General features: G+C 48.7%; 1 protein-coding gene across 2 annotated transcripts in view; it reads left to right on the forward strand.

Moving 5' to 3' along the window:
• RUNX1 (RUNX family transcription factor 1) overlaps positions 1-18,866 on the forward strand; it is a 122,553-nt gene that overhangs the window by 99,384 nt on the left and 4,303 nt on the right. Inside the window, exon 5 of one of the 2 annotated variants that reach the window (XM_075542326.1) lies at positions 9,012-9,173. The exons of the other annotated variant lie outside the window; for it this stretch is intronic. Coding sequence (XP_075398441.1) covers positions 9,012-9,173 — 162 coding nt within the window. The remainder of the gene's footprint in view (positions 1-9,011; positions 9,174-18,866) is intronic. 2 annotated transcript variants of the gene reach the window in all.

The raw sequence follows: 18,866 nt of genomic DNA on the forward strand, positions 1-18,866 counted from the left end.
TTCCCTCAAAACCCCACCGGCCTTTAAAAACAGCTGCCTCCCCAGGCAGGTCTCTGCCCCTGCTTGGTGCCGAATACTTCCCCCTTCAAAGTAACTGCTGGAACAATGAAAGCATCCATCGTAGCTCTTCCTGACTAACCGAGATGTCTGCAGCCGGCTGACCGGCTGGCCGAGGCAAACGGCTGGCAAATACCAAAGCTCTTTCACAACCTTTCTTGTTCCAGGATCCGGGGCTGATGGGGCCTGACTCACGTTCAGGGATTTCACTGATAGCAACAGCGTGTTAACCCGGGGTCTGCTACGTGTGTATACGTGAGGTGACCCCGGCTCCCATGCCTCTGTGCAGAATTTCCACTCCCTGCTGCCACTCACTGGCCAGAGAAAATCTCGCTCCTCAGAGACAGTGGAACTTTCGGGAAGATGGCCTATCTCCTGGGGCCCTGGAAGCTGAGATCGCACAGTGCTGAAGACGGTGGGGGCTGGGGGGCGGAGGGAAGCAGCTGGAGGCACCCTTTTAGTTGCAGGGGGACCCAGCTCTTTCTCCCCAGGGTCCCAGACAGAGATAGCAGCTACCCCTGGGGCTCGCCCTGACACATCACCCTGGAACCTGACTCACATCCCTGAGCCTTGAGTCACATCCTGCTGTGTGCTCCGAGGCAGCCAAGAGGGCATTACACCAGCTCCCATGACTGACGTGAACTTGGAGGCACTCTGAAAGCCGCCTTGCCTCCTTGCAAACAGAAAGAGAGAGAAAACAACCCCCTGGGGGTGGGGGGAGGGGGGCCCATGGCCTCCCCCAGGAGTGTATATGTGCACCCAGCAGGTTTTCTGGCTCTTTTAAAAAACAAGTTAGATGCCATAGTATACGGAATTACTTTTTATTTTTAACTGATGGAGCAACGTGGCCTTTTCAACATATCCACCAAATGGAGGGGCTGTCCAACTGTAGACGCCAAGCTAATGCCATCGACCAAGTAGCATGGAAGTTGTCCCAGCTCTTAGGGTGCTTACTGTTAGGAATCCAGGTCTTGAGGGTGGGCATCCAGAAGACCCTGAGGAGCCGTCAGTGTGACCAGAACAGCTGAGGCTGGAAGGACATCTGCCAATCGTGTACAGCAGCCTAAGTTCCCAGCATGAGGACAAAGCTGGACATTTGGTTCGTTTCAAAGAAGCAGCCTGTGTTGTAGTTTTTCAGTTATTCCCTGGCTTTTAAGGAGCCCCAGGCATAGGGTGCCACAAATTCAGCTGCTAACCTCGAGGCCAACAGTTCAATGCCCCCAGTTGTCCATGGGACAAAGACGAGGCTTTCTACTCCCATGAAGAATGACAGTCTTGGGAACGCACAGGGGCAGTTCTGCTCTGTCCTACAGGGCTGCTCTGAGTCAGAACTGACTCAGTGGTAGCGAGCTGGGATCCTTTGTCCTTATTTTTGGGCTTCCTGGTGTTTGTTTCACTGAGTTCTGTTCTGATTTCATAGTTTCTTTTCTTTCATATGGTTTGATTTCATATTGTTTCTTTGCTGGAGGCTTCACACGCTCTCTTTGTTTCTCTCTAGCTTCTTAAGGTGTAAGTTTAGGTGATTATCAGTCTTTCTAAGACACGCTTTGATGCGATAAACTGACATTGCAGTTAGCAGTCCAGTGAGTAAGCCACAATGCCACAGGGCTCCTAAACGGTACTCCTAAAAAGGTAGATCTGAGAAACTGTCACAACCGTGGCTAAGAGGGCATGATGACTACACATGATGGAGTGTTCCAGGTGACATCCTGCAACGGAAAGTGTGCATTAGCTAAATCACAGGGCGCATTAATAAACCATGCATCTCAGTACCTACGACTCAGAATCCACTAGATGGTGGAGAAGATTTCTGAGTTTTAGTTACTAATATTAGTATGGCTCATTAATTGTATCAAAAGTATCAAATTAATAATGCAAGATGTTTGGTAGGAAACAAGAGTCAGGGTATAAAGGAATTCTGTATTCCTTCTCAATTCTTCTGTAAATCTTAAATTGTCCTAAAAATTAAATTTACTAAAAATAAAGACAAAGCAGCAAAAAAAAAAAAATTCCCTGGAAGCACAACTTGTGCTGCATCCCACAAATTTTGATACGTGTGCTTTGTATTTAGTTCAAAATATTATCGAACATCTCGAGATCATTTCTTGGGCCTGTATGATATTCAAAGTGTGTTGTTTAATCTCCAAATGTGTGAGGGATTTTCCAGCTAAGTTCCTGTTATGGGTTTCTGACCTGAGAAAATGCTTGGTATGATTTTCTGTCCTTCTGCATCTGGAAGGTGTGCTGTATGGCCGGGAGGTAGTCCGTCTTAGGGAATGTTCGATGTTAACTCAGGAAGAATGTGTATCTTGCTGTTGCTGGAGAGAGTGTTCTGGGTGTGTCCTTGAGATCAAGACGATTGGTAGGGCTGTGCAGGTCAACAGGGTCATTAGTGATTTTCTGCCTGCTTGACACCATCTTCTCCGAGAGGGATGTTGAGGTCTCAAACTGTAATACTGGATTTGTCTGTTTTTTCCTTGTTTCCCTGTGTTTTGAAACTGTTGCAAGGTCCCTTCATATTAAGGCTTGTTAAGCCTTTTTGAATAATGTATCCCTTTACTCTTATGTGAGGTCCCTCTTTATGCTGGAGTTTCCTAGTGCTAAAGTTTGCTGGATCTGAAATGAAATCGCTACTCTAGCTGTCTTTTATTAGTTTTTTATTACTTTTATTAGGTGTATCTTTCTCCTATCAAAGTCTTTATGTTTAAAGTGAGTTCCTTGTAGGCAACCTATAGTTATAGCTTTTTTAAATGAACTCCAACAATCTTTGTCTTTCAATTGATCCATTTGGACCATTCGCATTCAAAACGATTATCGGTATTTGATACTGTCTACAGTGTTTCTAACTGTTCTGCATTTATTGCATTTGTCCTCTTTCCCCACCCCGACTCCGCCAACCTTAAGTGGGTGGACTGTGCTTAATGCTTGCTGTCACTGTAGCTACAGAGACTTTAAATTCGACCATGTTCTTATTTTTGTATTCCGTTACCTCTGAGCTTCCCTAAGAGCTCCTCTGTAAATGGTCTGTGCTCTGCAGCTCTTTCAGCTGTCATCTGCAGTTACTCTGCTGGCTCCCGTGACAACTTTGGTGGGTATTTCCCGAGTGAAAAACTCCTATGTGTACAGGGTCCCCCTCCAGAAGAAACCAATCCTGGGTGTCTCATTCCCACACATGTCCATCTGCAGCCTCCAGAATTTGTCAAAAGTGCTGTTCCCTGACTCTGACTAGTTAGTGGCATTAATGGCTTCTTCCGGTAAGTCGATCCCAACAGTGCCCGGCTGTATTTTCCCACCTCTTCATATTTCAGGGTGACAGTTTTCCCTGCAACCTCAGTTCTCTGATGGGCCCCCCAAAAGTTGTGGCTTTTCATTATGTTCAGCAACTTCCGTGTTGCAAAGATGGGAGGGATCTCTTCCGAGTGATCATTTCTGAATCTGAAATCAGGAGGAAGTTCTTTTTGCCTAAATTATTTGACAGGAAGTATCCCTTTTGTTTGTTTTGTTTTTTCACTCAGGCAAAATGTGCAGTGCAACCAGAGATTTAAAAGTTTGTAGCTTTCTTACTGAGTAATGTATGCCACAGACACCTCTGAGTTCACCTTTAACCTCGATCCCACCCAGTTCCTGAGCTCCTGACTTCCACCTCCTCTTTGACAACCCCCTCCATTTCCGATGTAACTTCCACCTCTTCTTTGACTGCCCCCCCCCAATCAGAACAACTCAAGGCCCAGCAATGTGGAGAGAAGGGGTCTGCTTACCTAATGTCTGCTCATCAATAAGAACATAATGTCTTCATTCAAGTGGTTACACTGAACTGTCATGTACCTTAAGCGGGGGGTGGGGGGGGTGTCACAAAGGCAGAGTGCTCTTTGCGTTTGAATGTTGTATTCCAGGAGTGTGTTTTGTTTTTGTTTTCACAGAAGCAGGGGTTGGTTGAGAAAACCTCTCCCTGATACTATTGCCTATTGCCCTGCCACCTGCCTCCAGACCCCCAGTTTCCTGGTCTTTTCACTGCTGGGTCTCCGGGACCCAGTTCCTCTCCAGTGCCAAAGAGTGTGCCAGGCACTCAGCAGCCAGCAGTGTGGTGTTACCTGAGCCTTAGCCTGGAGCAAGCAGGCACAGCCTAACCAAGAGAGGCCAGCCAAGTCCTTAAGCATGGCTGGCTTTTATTTCTCCATGATATAGTTATTTAAAAAATACTCAGATTTACTGAGCATTTACTATGTTCCAGGAACAATAATTATATGTAGCTTTTCTCACTTATTCCTCACAATTACACTTGGAAGTAAAAAAATCTGGGGTGCATAGAACACAAGCGATTTGCCCAAGCTCATACAGATGTGTACTCGAACTGAAATCGAGGCCACTGACACCGCTGCTTTCCCTGCACTGTCCCCTCGGAGAAGAAACGTGAGCTTGTTGTGAACAGTACGGGGTCTTGTCTGATTTGAGAACGGCTGTTTGCGGGTCCAGAGGTTAGCCTGATACAGCTCTTCAGTCTCCCCCCAGCTCTAACTCCCTAGGCAGGGCCTCTCGCCCTCTAGTGCGTGAGTCTTCAGTGAAATGGCCATCCCGTCCATCCCAACCCATGCAGACCCCATGCTTAGAGTGAGTTCAGCATGTGCAGAGTCCACCTGCGACCCATAGGTCTTCAGGCCCAGGCTGTGACCTCTTGGAAACAGATAGCTGAGCATGTCTTCTGAGGCACCTCTGGGTAGGAAGGTGGGTTCAAACCATCAGCCCTTCGGCTAGTTGCCCAGCCCTTAAAAAGAAGCGGGGGGGGGGGGGGGGGGGATATGAATGAATGAGCAAGTGAACCATTTCCTGGGCCTCTGAATGAATGAAAGCATGAGCAAAGCCACTTTCAGCAAGACGGACTGGCCCTGAGTTAAGAACTCGGGTGAGGGGCCCCGGGAGTCTTAGCCATCACTGTTCCTAGCTAAGTTAGCACGCGGCCGGCACAAGCATGTTCTCAATAATGTGTGTCCTGTTTGTGGTAGACTAGCTTCTCAGAGGTAGCGCCTTCAAAAGTAGCAAGTGTCCCTACTGGAACTGTGGTTCTCTTTCTCACCCATCTTGTCCATCCCTGTTCCCTCTCCTCAGTATATATACATTACCTTTACATGTATCAATATTATATATGTATAATATATGTGCATATTGTACGCCTTCACCTGATTACTTAGCATGCAAGTTATGGTGTGAGATCCTGTATAGGGCCCCTTAGGGTAAGAATCCCGAATTATCCCCCTTGGGGCATAGAAATTGTCTTCTTTCACAGAGTAAGCCAGGGACCCAGAGCCCCCATACAGAATGGGTCCAGAGCCTGCATCCCTGTTCCTCAGCACTTCAGGGTGGCCCACAAGAGTGACATTTCACGCTTGCCGTCTCTCCTTTGAAACATCCTCAGAGCCAGGGTGGTAAGCGAATATTACACCTAGCCTAGGAGAAATTAGTAGAAACCGCTGGGTGGCACACCCGGTTAAGTACTCGGTTTCTAACCCCAAAGTTGGGAGCTGGGGCCCACCCACGGGTGCCTCAGAAGAAAGGCTTCCCCATCACAGCCATTGAAAGCCCTCCTGAGGGCAGTCCTCCTCACAGGCGCGGCATCCCTGGGATTGCGATGGACTCAATGGCCACTGGTGACGCTACTCTGTGGACCCTTCCTTTGCTGCATTTTCAGCTTGGGCTTTATTGTGTTCATTGTCCATGGAGAAAAAGGAACCACCCCCAAAGCCAGCATGCGAAGCTCACCATCACCACCTTCTGGTCCACCACCGACAAGGAACTCGCAGCTCCCGCTGCTCCCGCGGGTTCAGGTTTTCAGGGCTTCCCTACCCCTACCCCCACCCCCCACCCCAGCACCCCAGCCCTCAACTTCAGTCAAAGCTAAGTTACGATGTGAAGGAGGAATACATTGGCTCTAAACCCCGCGTTAGAATAAAATAAAATCACAGAACTCGGGACTTTAATCGTGAAGATCATTTTAACCAACGCGTATTTTTTAAAAGGCCGTGGAGCATTATGCAAGGTTTGCATGGGCTAATTATGATCTTAGAAAGGCCTCGCACAACTTTTTCACTGCAGTAAAACGTGACAGGGCATGATTCATGGCATAATCCTTGGGTGCTTAGTGCGGTTTAAGACGTGGGTTAGCGGTGCTGGGCTGTCTGCACAACGAGGCATGAATTACTGTGCCACAATTCACACCTCAGAGTGCTTTATTGACGATTATAAAATCTCTTTTGTTTGCCTGCAAATGATTAAAATATCTGAGTACAGTGTAGGCACTAGGAGATGCGTGCATATCGGACACAGCCATGTGTGGGGGCAATCTCAGGGTGGACGGTGGTGTCTGTTGGGTTTTCTCCCTTGGAGACAAACACTCGTAGGCCTAGCGGACTGCTGAGCATCCAGCTATTTCGGCGTGCTCTCCGTGGGTAGAAATACTGCTGGTGGAAGATGAAGTAGGCTATCCAGCAGGCGCTGAGCGTTTCTTTCTAAAATAGGTCAACTCTCGTCCTTTCTCTCTTCAAAACCTCCGAAATTCAGAAGGAAACAAAGTCCTTTCTTCAAAGACTGACTTCCCAAGGTTCCCAGCTGAAATATTTGCCCAGGAACTACTAGATTTTTTTCCAACTTGAAATTTTGGTTCTTTTCAAGAACCTGAAAGATGGAAATTGACAGGTATGGGGGCAGGGGAGAGGGCAATGGGGAACAAGCTGGCTGAAGAACAGAGAGGAGGAAGTGCTGGGTCTGGGCCTTCAAGTGCCTGATTCTGTTGTCCGCTCTGGCGACTTCAAAGAGACCAAGCTGGAAAGGCAAACTTTAGCTGCTGGAAATGAACAGCCTTAGAGGGAGCAGATCTGAACTATTTCCTATTCCGTAGTAACAACTCCTTTATTGTCCTGGCCGCTACTCCCTGCGTCTGGTCGCCTCTCTGGATTTACAGGACTTAGTGGCGACTCTCGCGGGCTGCCGCAAGAAAGGGAACGTTGAACCCGAAGGAAACAGCAAAGTCCCCTCCTCGTGGGACCCTAAGTTTCCTAACAGTTTGCCTAAAAGTAGAGGTCACACACAGTTGCTCCCCCTTCTCATTGAAAACGAGCGGAACACTTTTGAAAACAGACTCTTGTGCCTGCTGGAGGCAAATGTGCAAAATCCATTTTGCCTGGATATTCTGAGGTCAGCACAGATTTCACCCTCCCTCCATCTCTTATAGTAACAATATCAAGGGACTGGGGTGAGGGGTGGGGGCGCAGGGGGTGGTATTTTGTTCTGTTGCATTATGAGTCCGAACCAACTAGGGGGCACCTAATCCCACAACCGCAACCTAGTAGCAATCTGTGAAATGCCTTCCGGTGCTCTGGACTTGACCCCGCTGCAAGGTGTGCCCACGAGCACCAGGCAGAGCTGCCCGCCACAGGTGGTTTTTCTAAAGCAGCTAGCCAGGCCTTTCTGCCAAGAGACGCTGGATAAGTTGGAACTTCTAACCTTTCAGTTACCAGCATTATCTGTCTGCACCAATCAGGGCCCACACATAGTCTTCCCTTTGAGACCTGGAGAGGAGCGGAGCTCATACCTCAGTCAGGGCTGACAGATCAGCTTCTCTGCTGCTGGGGCCATAAACTCGGCATTAGAACTTATTGTCAGGGTCTCGGCTAAACTTTGATTTTTTTCCCCTTGTCCTTGGGAGAAAGTTTGTATCAAAGTAGAAAACATTTTTTTAAAACCATTGAATTTGGTGGGGGGGGGGAGACACAAACAAACAAACAGACTCCCCTTCAATGCATGGAGATGCTCTAGGGCAGGGAAGAACTCCGCCTGTGGGTTTCCCAGGCTGTAAATCTCCGCAGGCATCATCTCTTGCTCTTATGAGAGGCTGGTGGTTTTGAACTGCTGCTTCATTAGCAGCCCAACTCGTAACCACTGTGCCACCAGGTCTCCTATTTTTGCCAAAGGTACACAAAACACTACTTTTTCTTTTGCTTACTGATTACAGGTAAAATGTTGGATCACCTGAGCTCATAAACATTTGAACAAATGCTTTGTGATGGTGATAACCATAATTAATGACAAGGCTGAAATTGTCTGAATAGTCAATACTTGAAGGTGCCAACTGTTATACAGTAAAACAGCTTGGACATGAATACTTCTACCTTGAAAATGTAATCCTCTCTTCTCATCCTATCAATCTCAAAACCCACTGTCTTTGAGTGGATTCTGACCCATACTAACCTGTAGGGCGGGGTAGAACTGTCCTTGTGGGTTTCCAAGCCTGTAACTCCTTAGCTCATCTTTCTCCCATGGAGTGGCTGGTGGTTTCAATTAGGGGAAGATTGGTGCTGAGCTTCCGGTTAGCAGCCACTAGGGCTTAAGAAAACCTTTAGTAGGAAGTTTCCAAATCTCAAAAAATGGACCTATACTTCTGTTTCTTATTGGGGGAGAACCAGCCAACAGAAATACTGGGGTGTCCTGGGCTAATCCAAAGCTGATAAAGGTGCCTCTGTGATAAATGTGGGGACAGTGGTGTAACGCTCCCGGCCCACCCAGGAAGACGCACATTCCATTCCCACTCGGTACATCTCCTGCACAACCCCGCCCATCTGTCACCGGAGGCCTGCTGACTGCTTGTTGCTTGGCAGGTTTTCAGCAGGGCGTCCAATTAAGGTGAAAAGACAGAACTGGGCCATGCAAACCCTTTGGATCGCAGTGGCCCATCTGCAGAGGGCTGCTGGGGAGGATGGTGCAGGAGCAGGCAGTTTCTTTCCACCGGGCTTGGCTTCACCACGAGTCAGGGACTGACTCGACCCGAGCCACCAACAATGGCAAACAAATCTGATGTGTATGCAACACGTTTAAGTAGAGGGGGCTGGCTTCTGATTTAAAAGGCTCTTCAGTTTTCTGAAAGCCCGTCCACTCCACCTGTAACGGCCCTCCCTGCTTCTCTGCAGATACCAGGCAGATCCAGCCATCCCCGCCGTGGTCCTACGATCAGTCTTACCAGTACCTGGGATCCATCACCTCTCCCTCCGTGCACCCAGCAACGCCCATCTCGCCGGGGCGGGCCAGCGGCATGACAAGCCTCTCTGCTGAGCTTTCCAGTCGACTCTCAAGTAAGCTGCTTGCAAATGCACTCCTCCTGCCCAGCACAGTGCAAGGGGCGCGAGAGGCAGAGGTGCACCAAGGGGTTGGACTAACACAGGGTTCACAGAGGCCCCTTGGTGCTCTGACGTGGGCCTGGCTAGTTGGCCATGGATGGATGAGTGAGTTTATCCCGACTCTAAGCCCCACGCCCAGGCACTGAGCTCTCTGACACGGGCCGGACCTTGGACCTATGTTGGTAGATGTGACTTGGGGAAGCCAATCCCCTGGGAGTATAGGGATGGCTCATGTTCGACAGGACATGGTGACAGTCAAAGGGTTAACAGGATCAAAAGTCATGTCAGTGGTCCGCCTCTAGAACTTAGGGTTCCAAGTGACACTGGACTGGGGGAACTGTCATGGCCCATGTAGCAACGGGCTGCCAGTAGATGCAATGGAGACTTTCCCAACCCAGTAGATGGAAGGAGCTGCGCAGAGCCAGGTGAGAGCGAGACACAGTGAAAGCTCAGGCGTCCGTCCCAGTTGGCACCGAGGCTGTCAGTACGAGCTCATTAAATATTAGTCACTGAACCTGCAAGCCCTTTGGGCTTGGCGATCAACTTTCGCTCATGGACAAGGAAATCAGGCGCCGGAGAAAAACACCTTTGTGGGAAGCAAGAGGAAACTCGGCGTGGGGGCTTTGGGATTGGAGCCAGGCCAAGCTGACACTCAGTCTGTCTACCATTCCCTCAGCAGCACTGTAGTTGAAGACGCACTTGCAGGTGGACTGCAGTTGGGGGTGGGAGGGGACAAGCCTATTTGGGCTTTTCAGCTCTTATACCCACTCAGGGGCCAGGAAAGGGGGGCAAAGAACCAGGGCTGCTATTCACAGAGGGGCCCGTGGTGTGTTCCAGATGATGGGGACCACCTAAGATTCCACCTGCTGGTGTAGCTTCTCTTTGGCGTCTGACGGACACTGTGAGCGGGTTTCTCCACAGCAGCATGTGGGGGTTGAGAGACATTTCCCTGCGGGGCTGTCCTGGGCATGTAGGATGTTTAGCAGCACCCCTGACTGCCAGGTGCCAGAGCACCGCCTCCCCTAGAGTCGTGGCAAAGACAACTCCAGATCAAAACAAAATTCAAACGCACCGCCTCTGAGTCGATGCCGACTCCCTGTGACTAAAGGACAGGATAGCACTCTCTGTGGGTTTCTGAGCCTGCAATTCTCTACGGGAGTGGAAAGCCTCATCTTTCTCCCATGGACTGGCTGGTGGTTTCAAATTGCTGACCTTGTGGTTAGCAGCCCAGCTTCTCTCCAGACACTGTTGGCTGTCCCCGAGAGGAAAACCTATTGAGAAGCACTGCCTGAAAGGGTTCTTGGGTGCCACAGTGTAATGGGAAAGCCAGCTCCATGGCTCATCCATCCCATTCTTGTCTGGCAGGGCTGCCAGCATTTCCACAGCACCTGCCGGGCCAGCGTGTTGAGGGAGTCACATAGGGATGCCTGCTGTTCAGTCTGTGGCTTCTGGAGGCGTCAGAGACTGGTGGATTTCCTAGGCCATCAATCGTCAGCTTTCTCTCTTCTTTTCAGTGGCTTGTGACACCATAACTGTTTCCTTGGAAACTCCCCTGCTGTTGGTATGTGCCTTAGGATCCATTACATAAGTCTCTTGGTTTGGTCACCATCCAAAGCAGGCACTTTACAGTCTAAGAAGCCTAGAAGCCATATATATATACCATATATATGGTATATATATCCATATATATGGATGTATACACACACACACACACACACACACACACACACACACATGGATTCTGTGGTTGGTGCCAATGGTTAATGTATGTGGCTGCTGGATGGTGGTTAGAGTCGACCAGGGCCACCTTGGGGAAAGTCCTGGAGATCTGCTTCCCAACGACCAGTCGCTGAAAACCCTGTGGAGCACAGTTCCGTTCAACACAGTTGGGGTGTCCAGGCATCGGAACGGATCCCCATGGCAACTCTCAAATGCCCATCACGTTTGGGTTATGCTTCTGAGTATCGGGAAGTAAAGACATCTTAGGGGCACACATAGAGGTGCTGCACAGAGTGAAGCATCAGGTTGTGAACCCCCAGGGTTGGTGGCTTAGACCCACCCAGAGACCCCAGGGAAGGAAAACCAGATTATCTGGTTCCTTGAAGGTCATGACCATGACAGCCCCATGGGTCAGAATTAACTCCATGGCAACTGATTTTTTGCTTTTGTTTTTTTAAGGACATTTTATGGCTTGGGAGGTTACAACCAAACTCACTACCACAAGTGGATTCTGACTCATAGCAAGCCTAGAGGCCTTTGTGGGTCTCTGAGCCTAGACCTCTACAGGAGTAGAAGGCCCAAGACTGTCTCCTGAGTGTGTAGCACCTTGAGACACTGCTCTGCAACTTGGCAGGAGCACATCCCCACAGGCCCCAGGAGCTCAGGCCGGAAAAGTGGCAGCACCCTTCTGGCGGGGCAGGGGGCTAGGACACATGAAAGGAAAGTGGCTGACTGACCTACAGCTTTGAGAACCTGACACTCCCAATACCGTGTGTCTGCTTCACCTTTTCATCGTCTCGGGGGCTCTGTGTCTGCCCTTATCCCTGCCCCCAGCCCCACCTGGGCTTCCTTCTGCCCGGATGACTGGGACTCTGTCTCCTGATCCTTTTCAGACTGACTCCTCACCTTGTCTGAAAAGAGTTGTCATCTGGAAGGTTTGCTTTTCTTTTCTTAAAAAAAAAAAAATCCTAATGTTTAGCTGCCAACTTGAGCAACGGACAGTATACATTAATCTGAGTCATGCAAAAGAGCCTTTTAGGGCTGCCATTGTCTGATCAGGCGGTTTAATCCTCTGGGGCAGTGGGAGGGGCCCCGGCGTGGGGCAGCTTTCATGCATGTCAAGCTGCAGAAGGAAGACTTGAGCTGTCATGGCAAATATTTAGCCCCATCACTGGGGAAACATTTCCAACCCAAATACCTGAATCTGCTAATCCCCAGATTTCCTACTCCCAAACAGCTCCACGAGGGACTCAGGGCTCCCTACCTCACCCCACAATCTAGTTCCCTAGGGCCTGTCAGTGTGTGTGTCTAGAACAGAAATCCCATTTCCTTACAGTTGAGGCGACTAGAAGTCTGAACTCAGGGTAGATTCTAGTGACAACTCTCGTCTCTTTCTATTCCCGGGTTCCTTGTGATGGTCTCTAGCCATTTCCATTCCCAACTGTCTTGGCTTGCTTCTATGTCAACTCTGCTCTACTTGTTTTGTGAAAGTGATTAGGTTCAGGACACAGCCTACACTGATATAGGTGCCCTGGTGGCATAGTGGGCTATGCACAGAGCTGCTAAGCAGGTCAGTGGTTCAAGCCCACCAGCTGCCCCGAGGGAGAATGACCAGGCTATCTGCTCCCCATGTTGAAAGCCACAGGGCAGATCTACTCTGGGTCGCTATGAGTCAGAATCCACTTGGGCACTGAGTTTGATTTTGAGTTACACTGATATGACCTTATTAACACAACAAAGAAAGCCCTGTTAAAGCATTATTTTGTAGAACACAATTCAATCCGTAACACTCTATTGAATGAGGGGGACACTGGGCCCTGGTGCCATAGTGGGTTATGTGGACTACTAACCGAAAGGTTAGCAGTTCAAAGCCACCAGCTTATTCATTGGGAGAAAGATGAGGCTTTCTAGTAGAGTTAGTCACAGAAACCCGCAGAGGCAGTTACACCCTGTCCTATAGGGTCACGATGAGTCAGAGTTGATTCAATGGTAGTTGAGTTTGGTTTTGACTTTTGGAGGCCAGCCCAGAAAGAGCTCTAAGTATCACTATGGGTTAGGCATTTGGCTGCTACTTTCAAGGTCATCGGTTCAAACCCACCAACTGCTCTGCAGGCGAAAAGTTTTGGTTGTCTGTTCCTGTAAAGATTTACAGTCTGGGAAACTTATGCAGGGTTGCTGTCAGTCAGCATGGGCCGGGTGGCAGTGGGGGCACTGGGCGGGCCAGCCAGGACAACAGATGAGCTGCAGCCTGAGGGGCTGAGCCTTAGTAAGGGTGTCAGAGTAAACATCAAATGATACAAAGATTTGGATAAATCATTTGAATTTGAACCTATCTAAAGGGCCTGCTTTGTTTTGTTATCAAAGTGTGACAAAGACAATTTTTTTTCTATATCATTTTGCATCCATTTTGCAAATAGCTGGTCCTCTGCAGGTTGCAGCTGCTGCCACAAGGAGAAAACTGCTGGTCATGATTTCAGAGCTTTTAGGGCCATGGCTCTCAACCTTCCCAATGCCGCGACCCTTTCACAGAGTTCCTCATGTGGTGAGCCCTAACCATAAAATTATTTTCCTTGCTACTTCATCACTGTAATTTTGCTGTTATGAATCAGGTGACCCCTGTGAAAGGGTTGTTCCACCCCCAAAGGGGTCGTGACCTACAAGTTGAGAACCGCTGATTTAGATATTCCCCCACAAGCACAAAGAGGTGGTTAACAGCATCCGGCACTTTTGCCTGTGACAAACCATGGGCTCACTCCCGATTCGTCACTCGGTGCCATGACCGCATCTCTGAGCAGGAGTTGGGACAGATAGGCAGAGCATGTCCAGACAGCCCAGGAAACAAGGCCACCTTTTATTCATCTCCAGGAGATTCACCTTCTTGTCTCGGGGCAAAGGAAGCAGGAGGAATCATGGGCAAAGGCATCTACTTGTGTCCGCAGCGTTGCCTCATACGAAAACATCAACTCTGCTGGTTCAGGGTTTCCCCTCCCACCTCTGCTTCTCCGGAGACTGTATAAATCTCACTGGAAAAATGGAGTCACGCTTCCTCTTAACTCTCTCTGCGTAAGCACAAACAAGTGACACAGGACTTGCTCACAGATGGCCAAGCTGCTGCGGGGGCAGGGACGAGGCCCGTCTTCAGAACTGGCTCCAGCAATGGCCAAGAAAAGGCAGTCCTCGAACCACTGTCCATTTACAAAGTTTTCCCTGCCCACACGTCTGACTGCTTTGAGATGATTCACAGGAGTGTTTGTGTGAACGCCCGCCTCCTGCTTTCCTCATTAGGATGGGGGATTTGCTGCAGACTGTTGGCTTTCTCTATAAACTTTAATTACCCCTCTGATGAGGAATAGATCCCCTCATCACATTCTCCAAAAATTTACAGGAGACTGTTTTCTCCCCCTTAATGTGTCTGTTAGAGCAAAAGACGATTATAAAGAGAGGGGAAAGAAAGAAAAAAGAATTGGCTCCCTGCTGGAATAATAGGCTTGAAATATGAGGAAGTTGATCAACAGCCGATGCCTTCTACAAACAGATTAATCCGCCCTGATAGCTGGCCTTTCAGAACAAGCTTTTGCCTCCCCTGAGGTGCCCCATCAGCCTGAACTTATACAGGGATGCAGGCTGCCCACACTGTGCCCGGCTTAGTCCCTTTGGGTGTCAACCTGAGAACTGACAGAGGAAAGCTTTTCATTCCTGCCTCTGCTCTGCTCTGTCGCTGTGGTTTGGATCTGCTGATGTACTGACTGTAGTCTGGCCTGGCCACTGAATGAGGACATCAGAGAAGGACACACACACCCCATCCCACCCCCGGAGACAAAGACAGTGGTGCTTCTCAGCTGGGGCCCTTTTGCACCATGTCCACCCCACCTCCACTCCTGGGGTGCTTGGTAATGTTGCCAGACATTTCCCTTGTCATACCTGGGCAAGGGGATGCTGTGAGGGGGTCTGGGGTGGAGAGGTGTTAGTGGGTAGAGGCCAGGGATTCTAACTACCTTGTAGTACAAGACAGCCCCCACAATAGATGGCCTGGTCCAATTTGTCAGCAGTGACCCCTGAGGAACCCTGATCTATAGGACACAAGGAGTCCTTGCTGCCACCCAGACGCCCTGATGTTTCTCAAGAGCTGTATGTGTGGTTAAGAAGCAAGCACCAGGATGCACTTAATCACAGGGACGTCAGAAACAGCTGGTGAAAGTCTCCATGGCCAAGGGGAATTTTCTAGGCAACGTTTTGTCCTTCTTGCTAAAATGTCAACACCTGCAAAAAATAAGAGAGTCGCTAAAGCAAAACCCACATCCATTCCTCCTAGCAACGAACTGAAGCAATGAGGAGGCAGCTTCCAAGTCTATGGGGAAAAATGGAAGTCCCCAAATATCAGAGAATGTTGTTGTTGTTGTTAAATGTAGTCAAGTAGGTTCCAACTCATAGCAACCCTATGTACAAGAGGAAAAAAACACTATCCTGTCCTGCAACTTCCTCACAGTTGTTATGTTTGAGCCCATTGTTACAGCCACTGGGTCAATCCATGCTGTTGAGCGTCTTCCTCTTTTTCTTAACCTTTAACCAAGCACAAAGTCTCTCTCCAAAGAGCCCCGATAGCCCAATGGGTTACATGTTGGGCTACTAACTGTAAGGTTAGCAGTTCAAACCCGCTAGCTAATCCTTGGGAGAAAGATGAGGCTTTTCTGTTCCCATAAAGAGTTAGTTTCAGAAATCCAAAGGGCCAGTCTACTCTGTCCTATGGGGTTGCTTTGAGTTGAAGTTGACTCAGTGATATCCCTCCTGATAACATATCCAAAGTATACGGTGAAGACTTGCTATCTTCTTTCCAAAGAGAATTCTCACCGCAGCTCTTCCAAGACAGATTTGTTCCTTCCCATTACCATTCATGACATATTCAATATTCTTTATCAATATCACTCAAAGGCATCAATTCTTCTTCAGTCTTTCCTATTTATTGTCTAGTTTTCACATACATGGGAGGTAACGGAAAATACCACGGCTGGCGTCAGGTTCACCTTAGTCCTCAAGGTGACTTTCTAGCTTTTTAACACTTTAAAGAGGTCTTTTGCAGCACATATGCCCAATGCAATAATACATCATTTGGTTTCATGAGCGCTGCTTCCCTCAGCCTCAAATGTGGATCCACGTACAATGAAGTCCTTGACAACCTCACTCTGCTCCTTTGAAGGCGATGGAGTTATGGGTCCAGTTGTGAGGGCTTTTGCTTTCTTTGGGTGAGATGTGATCTGTAGTGAAGGCGGCAGTCTTTGATCTATGTCAGTTGTGCCATCTGACATATCAGGTTGTTTGTGGGTCTTCGTCCAATCCAGGTGCCATGGCTGCATTAGAGATGGGCCACTGAAATCAAGGCTGGGTCACTCCTAATCCAGAGGCAGATAGGAGGAGAGAGATGAATGGTAATAAGATTAATAATCCCTCAGTCACAATTACAGCTGTGATAGGTTGAATCATAGGAAATTGCCAATTTTCAAGTGCTCTAAACCAAACTCATTGCCATCAATTGAAGTCTGACTCATTGGGACACAGGACAAAGCAGAACTGCCCCGCCGAACTTCTGAAGCTATTACCTGTGTGGAAGTAAGGCTGCCATCAGCTACTGGCAGGTTTCAACAGTTTCTGTTAACAGTAAAAAGTGTCTAACCACTGTACGGCCAGGGCTCCTTCTCAACTGCTCTAGACCGACAAATATGGCAGTTTCCTATGATGCAAACTAATAGCATGTAGAATGCATTCTATTATCAATCAGTAACAATGTGATGTACGCTACATTCTGTTAACATAGTCATGACGTGAACAGGTATTATCGCTCTCACTCAGCTCACAACCATCTGGTCAAGTCTGACTCACAATAACCATATAGGACAGGGTAGAACTGCTCTTGTGAGTTTCAGAGAATTTTATAGGAGTAGACAGCCTCATATTTCTCCCAAGGAGAGTCTGGTGGATTTGAACTGCTGACCTGTCAGTTAGGGACCCAACACGTAACCCACTATGCCACCAGGCCTCCTGTTATATAGTTATCTATGACTATACATTATTAGAATTATATTGAAATAATCAATTACCTCACAGCCATTGAGCCAATCCCAACTCACAGCAACTGTACAGGACAGGGTATAACTGCCTTTGTGAATTTCTGAGGCTGTAACTCTTTATGGGAACAGAAAGCCCCATCTTTCTCCAACAGAACAGCTGGTGGTTTCAAACCACTGACTTTACAGTTATCAACCCAATGTGTAACCACTAAGCTACAAGGGCTCCTTAGGTTTATATTAATTCCGGTATATTCCCATATTGATTATATAATAGATTGGCAAATTTCTTCCGGCAAAGTACCAGATCGTAACCTTCAGGCTTTCTCTGTTGTGACTACCCATCCCTGCTTCCGTAGCAGGATGACAGTCATATATTGAAGGATGAAACACCTCAAATCCTTGCTAGTTGTGGACCAGAAGGAAAACTTAGAACCACACCCACAGGATGATACCAATACAAGCATGCACCACTGAGTATCTGTGGACTGTGCGGTGAGGACACTGTGCTAACAGGTTAAAATGCAGGAGAGCCCATTTCGGGTGATGCCATGGTGGGGACTGGGAAAGCTGGCTGTGGCTGGAACAGTGAACAGAGGGTGCCCCACCACCTGTCACTCACCAGACCAGCAGTGGCAGCCCAGCCACCCCACCCCCACCATGCCTGGAGAACCAGAACCCCGAGCCAAGTCCCATGCCTCTCTGCAAGAGTTTGGGTTCAAGGACTTTAAAACCAGTAGGTAGAAATACTAAACGGAGAGCTGATTTCGCTTTTAAAAGAATAAAATAAATCCTGGGGCACCATGGACATGACATGTATGTGCAACAAGTAACGTATATCTGCATTATATCCACTGAATGCCATCGATTTTACATTTCTATTTGCTATTTTATGCTATGTATACTAGGAGGCCCTGTGAGTAGAGTACTCCGCTGCTAACCTAAAGGTGAGCCGTGTATACCCTCTAAGTGCTCCCTGGGAGACAGAGGTAGCTGGCGGTCTGCTTCCAAAAAGATTACCAAAAATATCCAGTCCATTCTGACTCACTGCCACCCTCTAGGGCAGCGTAGAAGTGCCCCCTCGGGGTTCCCACAGCTGTCAATCTCTAACGCAGCAGAAAGCCTCGTCTTTCTCCGGTCCGGGAACTGGTACCTTCAAACTGCTGACCTTGAGGGGTAGCCTTTCAACGCAGCCCACTAGGCCCCCAGGCCTCCTTCTGTGAAAAGAGACGGTCTTTGAACCCCCGTGAGACAATTCTACTCTGTCCCACAGGGTTGCTATGAGTAGAACTCAATGACACGGGAAGTGGGTTGGGTTTGGATGTGTCTGTCTCTGCAGGGACCTGTCGGTTTGTCGCACGGTGGTGGCTTGTGTGTTGTGATGCTGTATCCACCAGCATTTCAAATACCCGCGGGGTTTCTTATGGTGGATCTATTGTAATACACTCTTACGTTATTGCTGATGGTTCCAACCCATAGTCACTCCGTAGACAACTGAACACGACGCTGCCCAGTCTTTTCGCCATCCTCACAACCACTGCCTCCTTTCGAACCCATCGGAGCCGCGGCGTCACTCCGTCTCCTTGAGACTCTTCTTCTTTTTGCTCCCCCTCTTCTTCTCACATTCTGGTAGCATCTGGAGGGTTCAAGGTTGGGCAGCTAACGCCAAGGTCAGCAGTTTGAAAGTTTGAAACCACCAGCTGCTCCTCTGGCTTTCTACTCCCAGGAAGAGTCACCTTCCCGGGAAACGCTGAGGGGCAGTTCCGTTCTGCTCGTAGCGTCGCTAAGAGTCAACACTGACTCGATTGCAGCGCGACGTCGTCCTCCCTCCGGTCACAGGTTCGAGGCCGCCTCCTTCGCCGGCTGTGGC

The sequence above is a fragment of the Tenrec ecaudatus genome, chromosome 2 (genome assembly GCF_050624435.1).
Source record: "Tenrec ecaudatus isolate mTenEca1 chromosome 2, mTenEca1.hap1, whole genome shotgun sequence".
NCBI classification, from domain to species: Eukaryota; Metazoa; Chordata; class Mammalia; order Afrosoricida; family Tenrecidae; genus Tenrec; species Tenrec ecaudatus.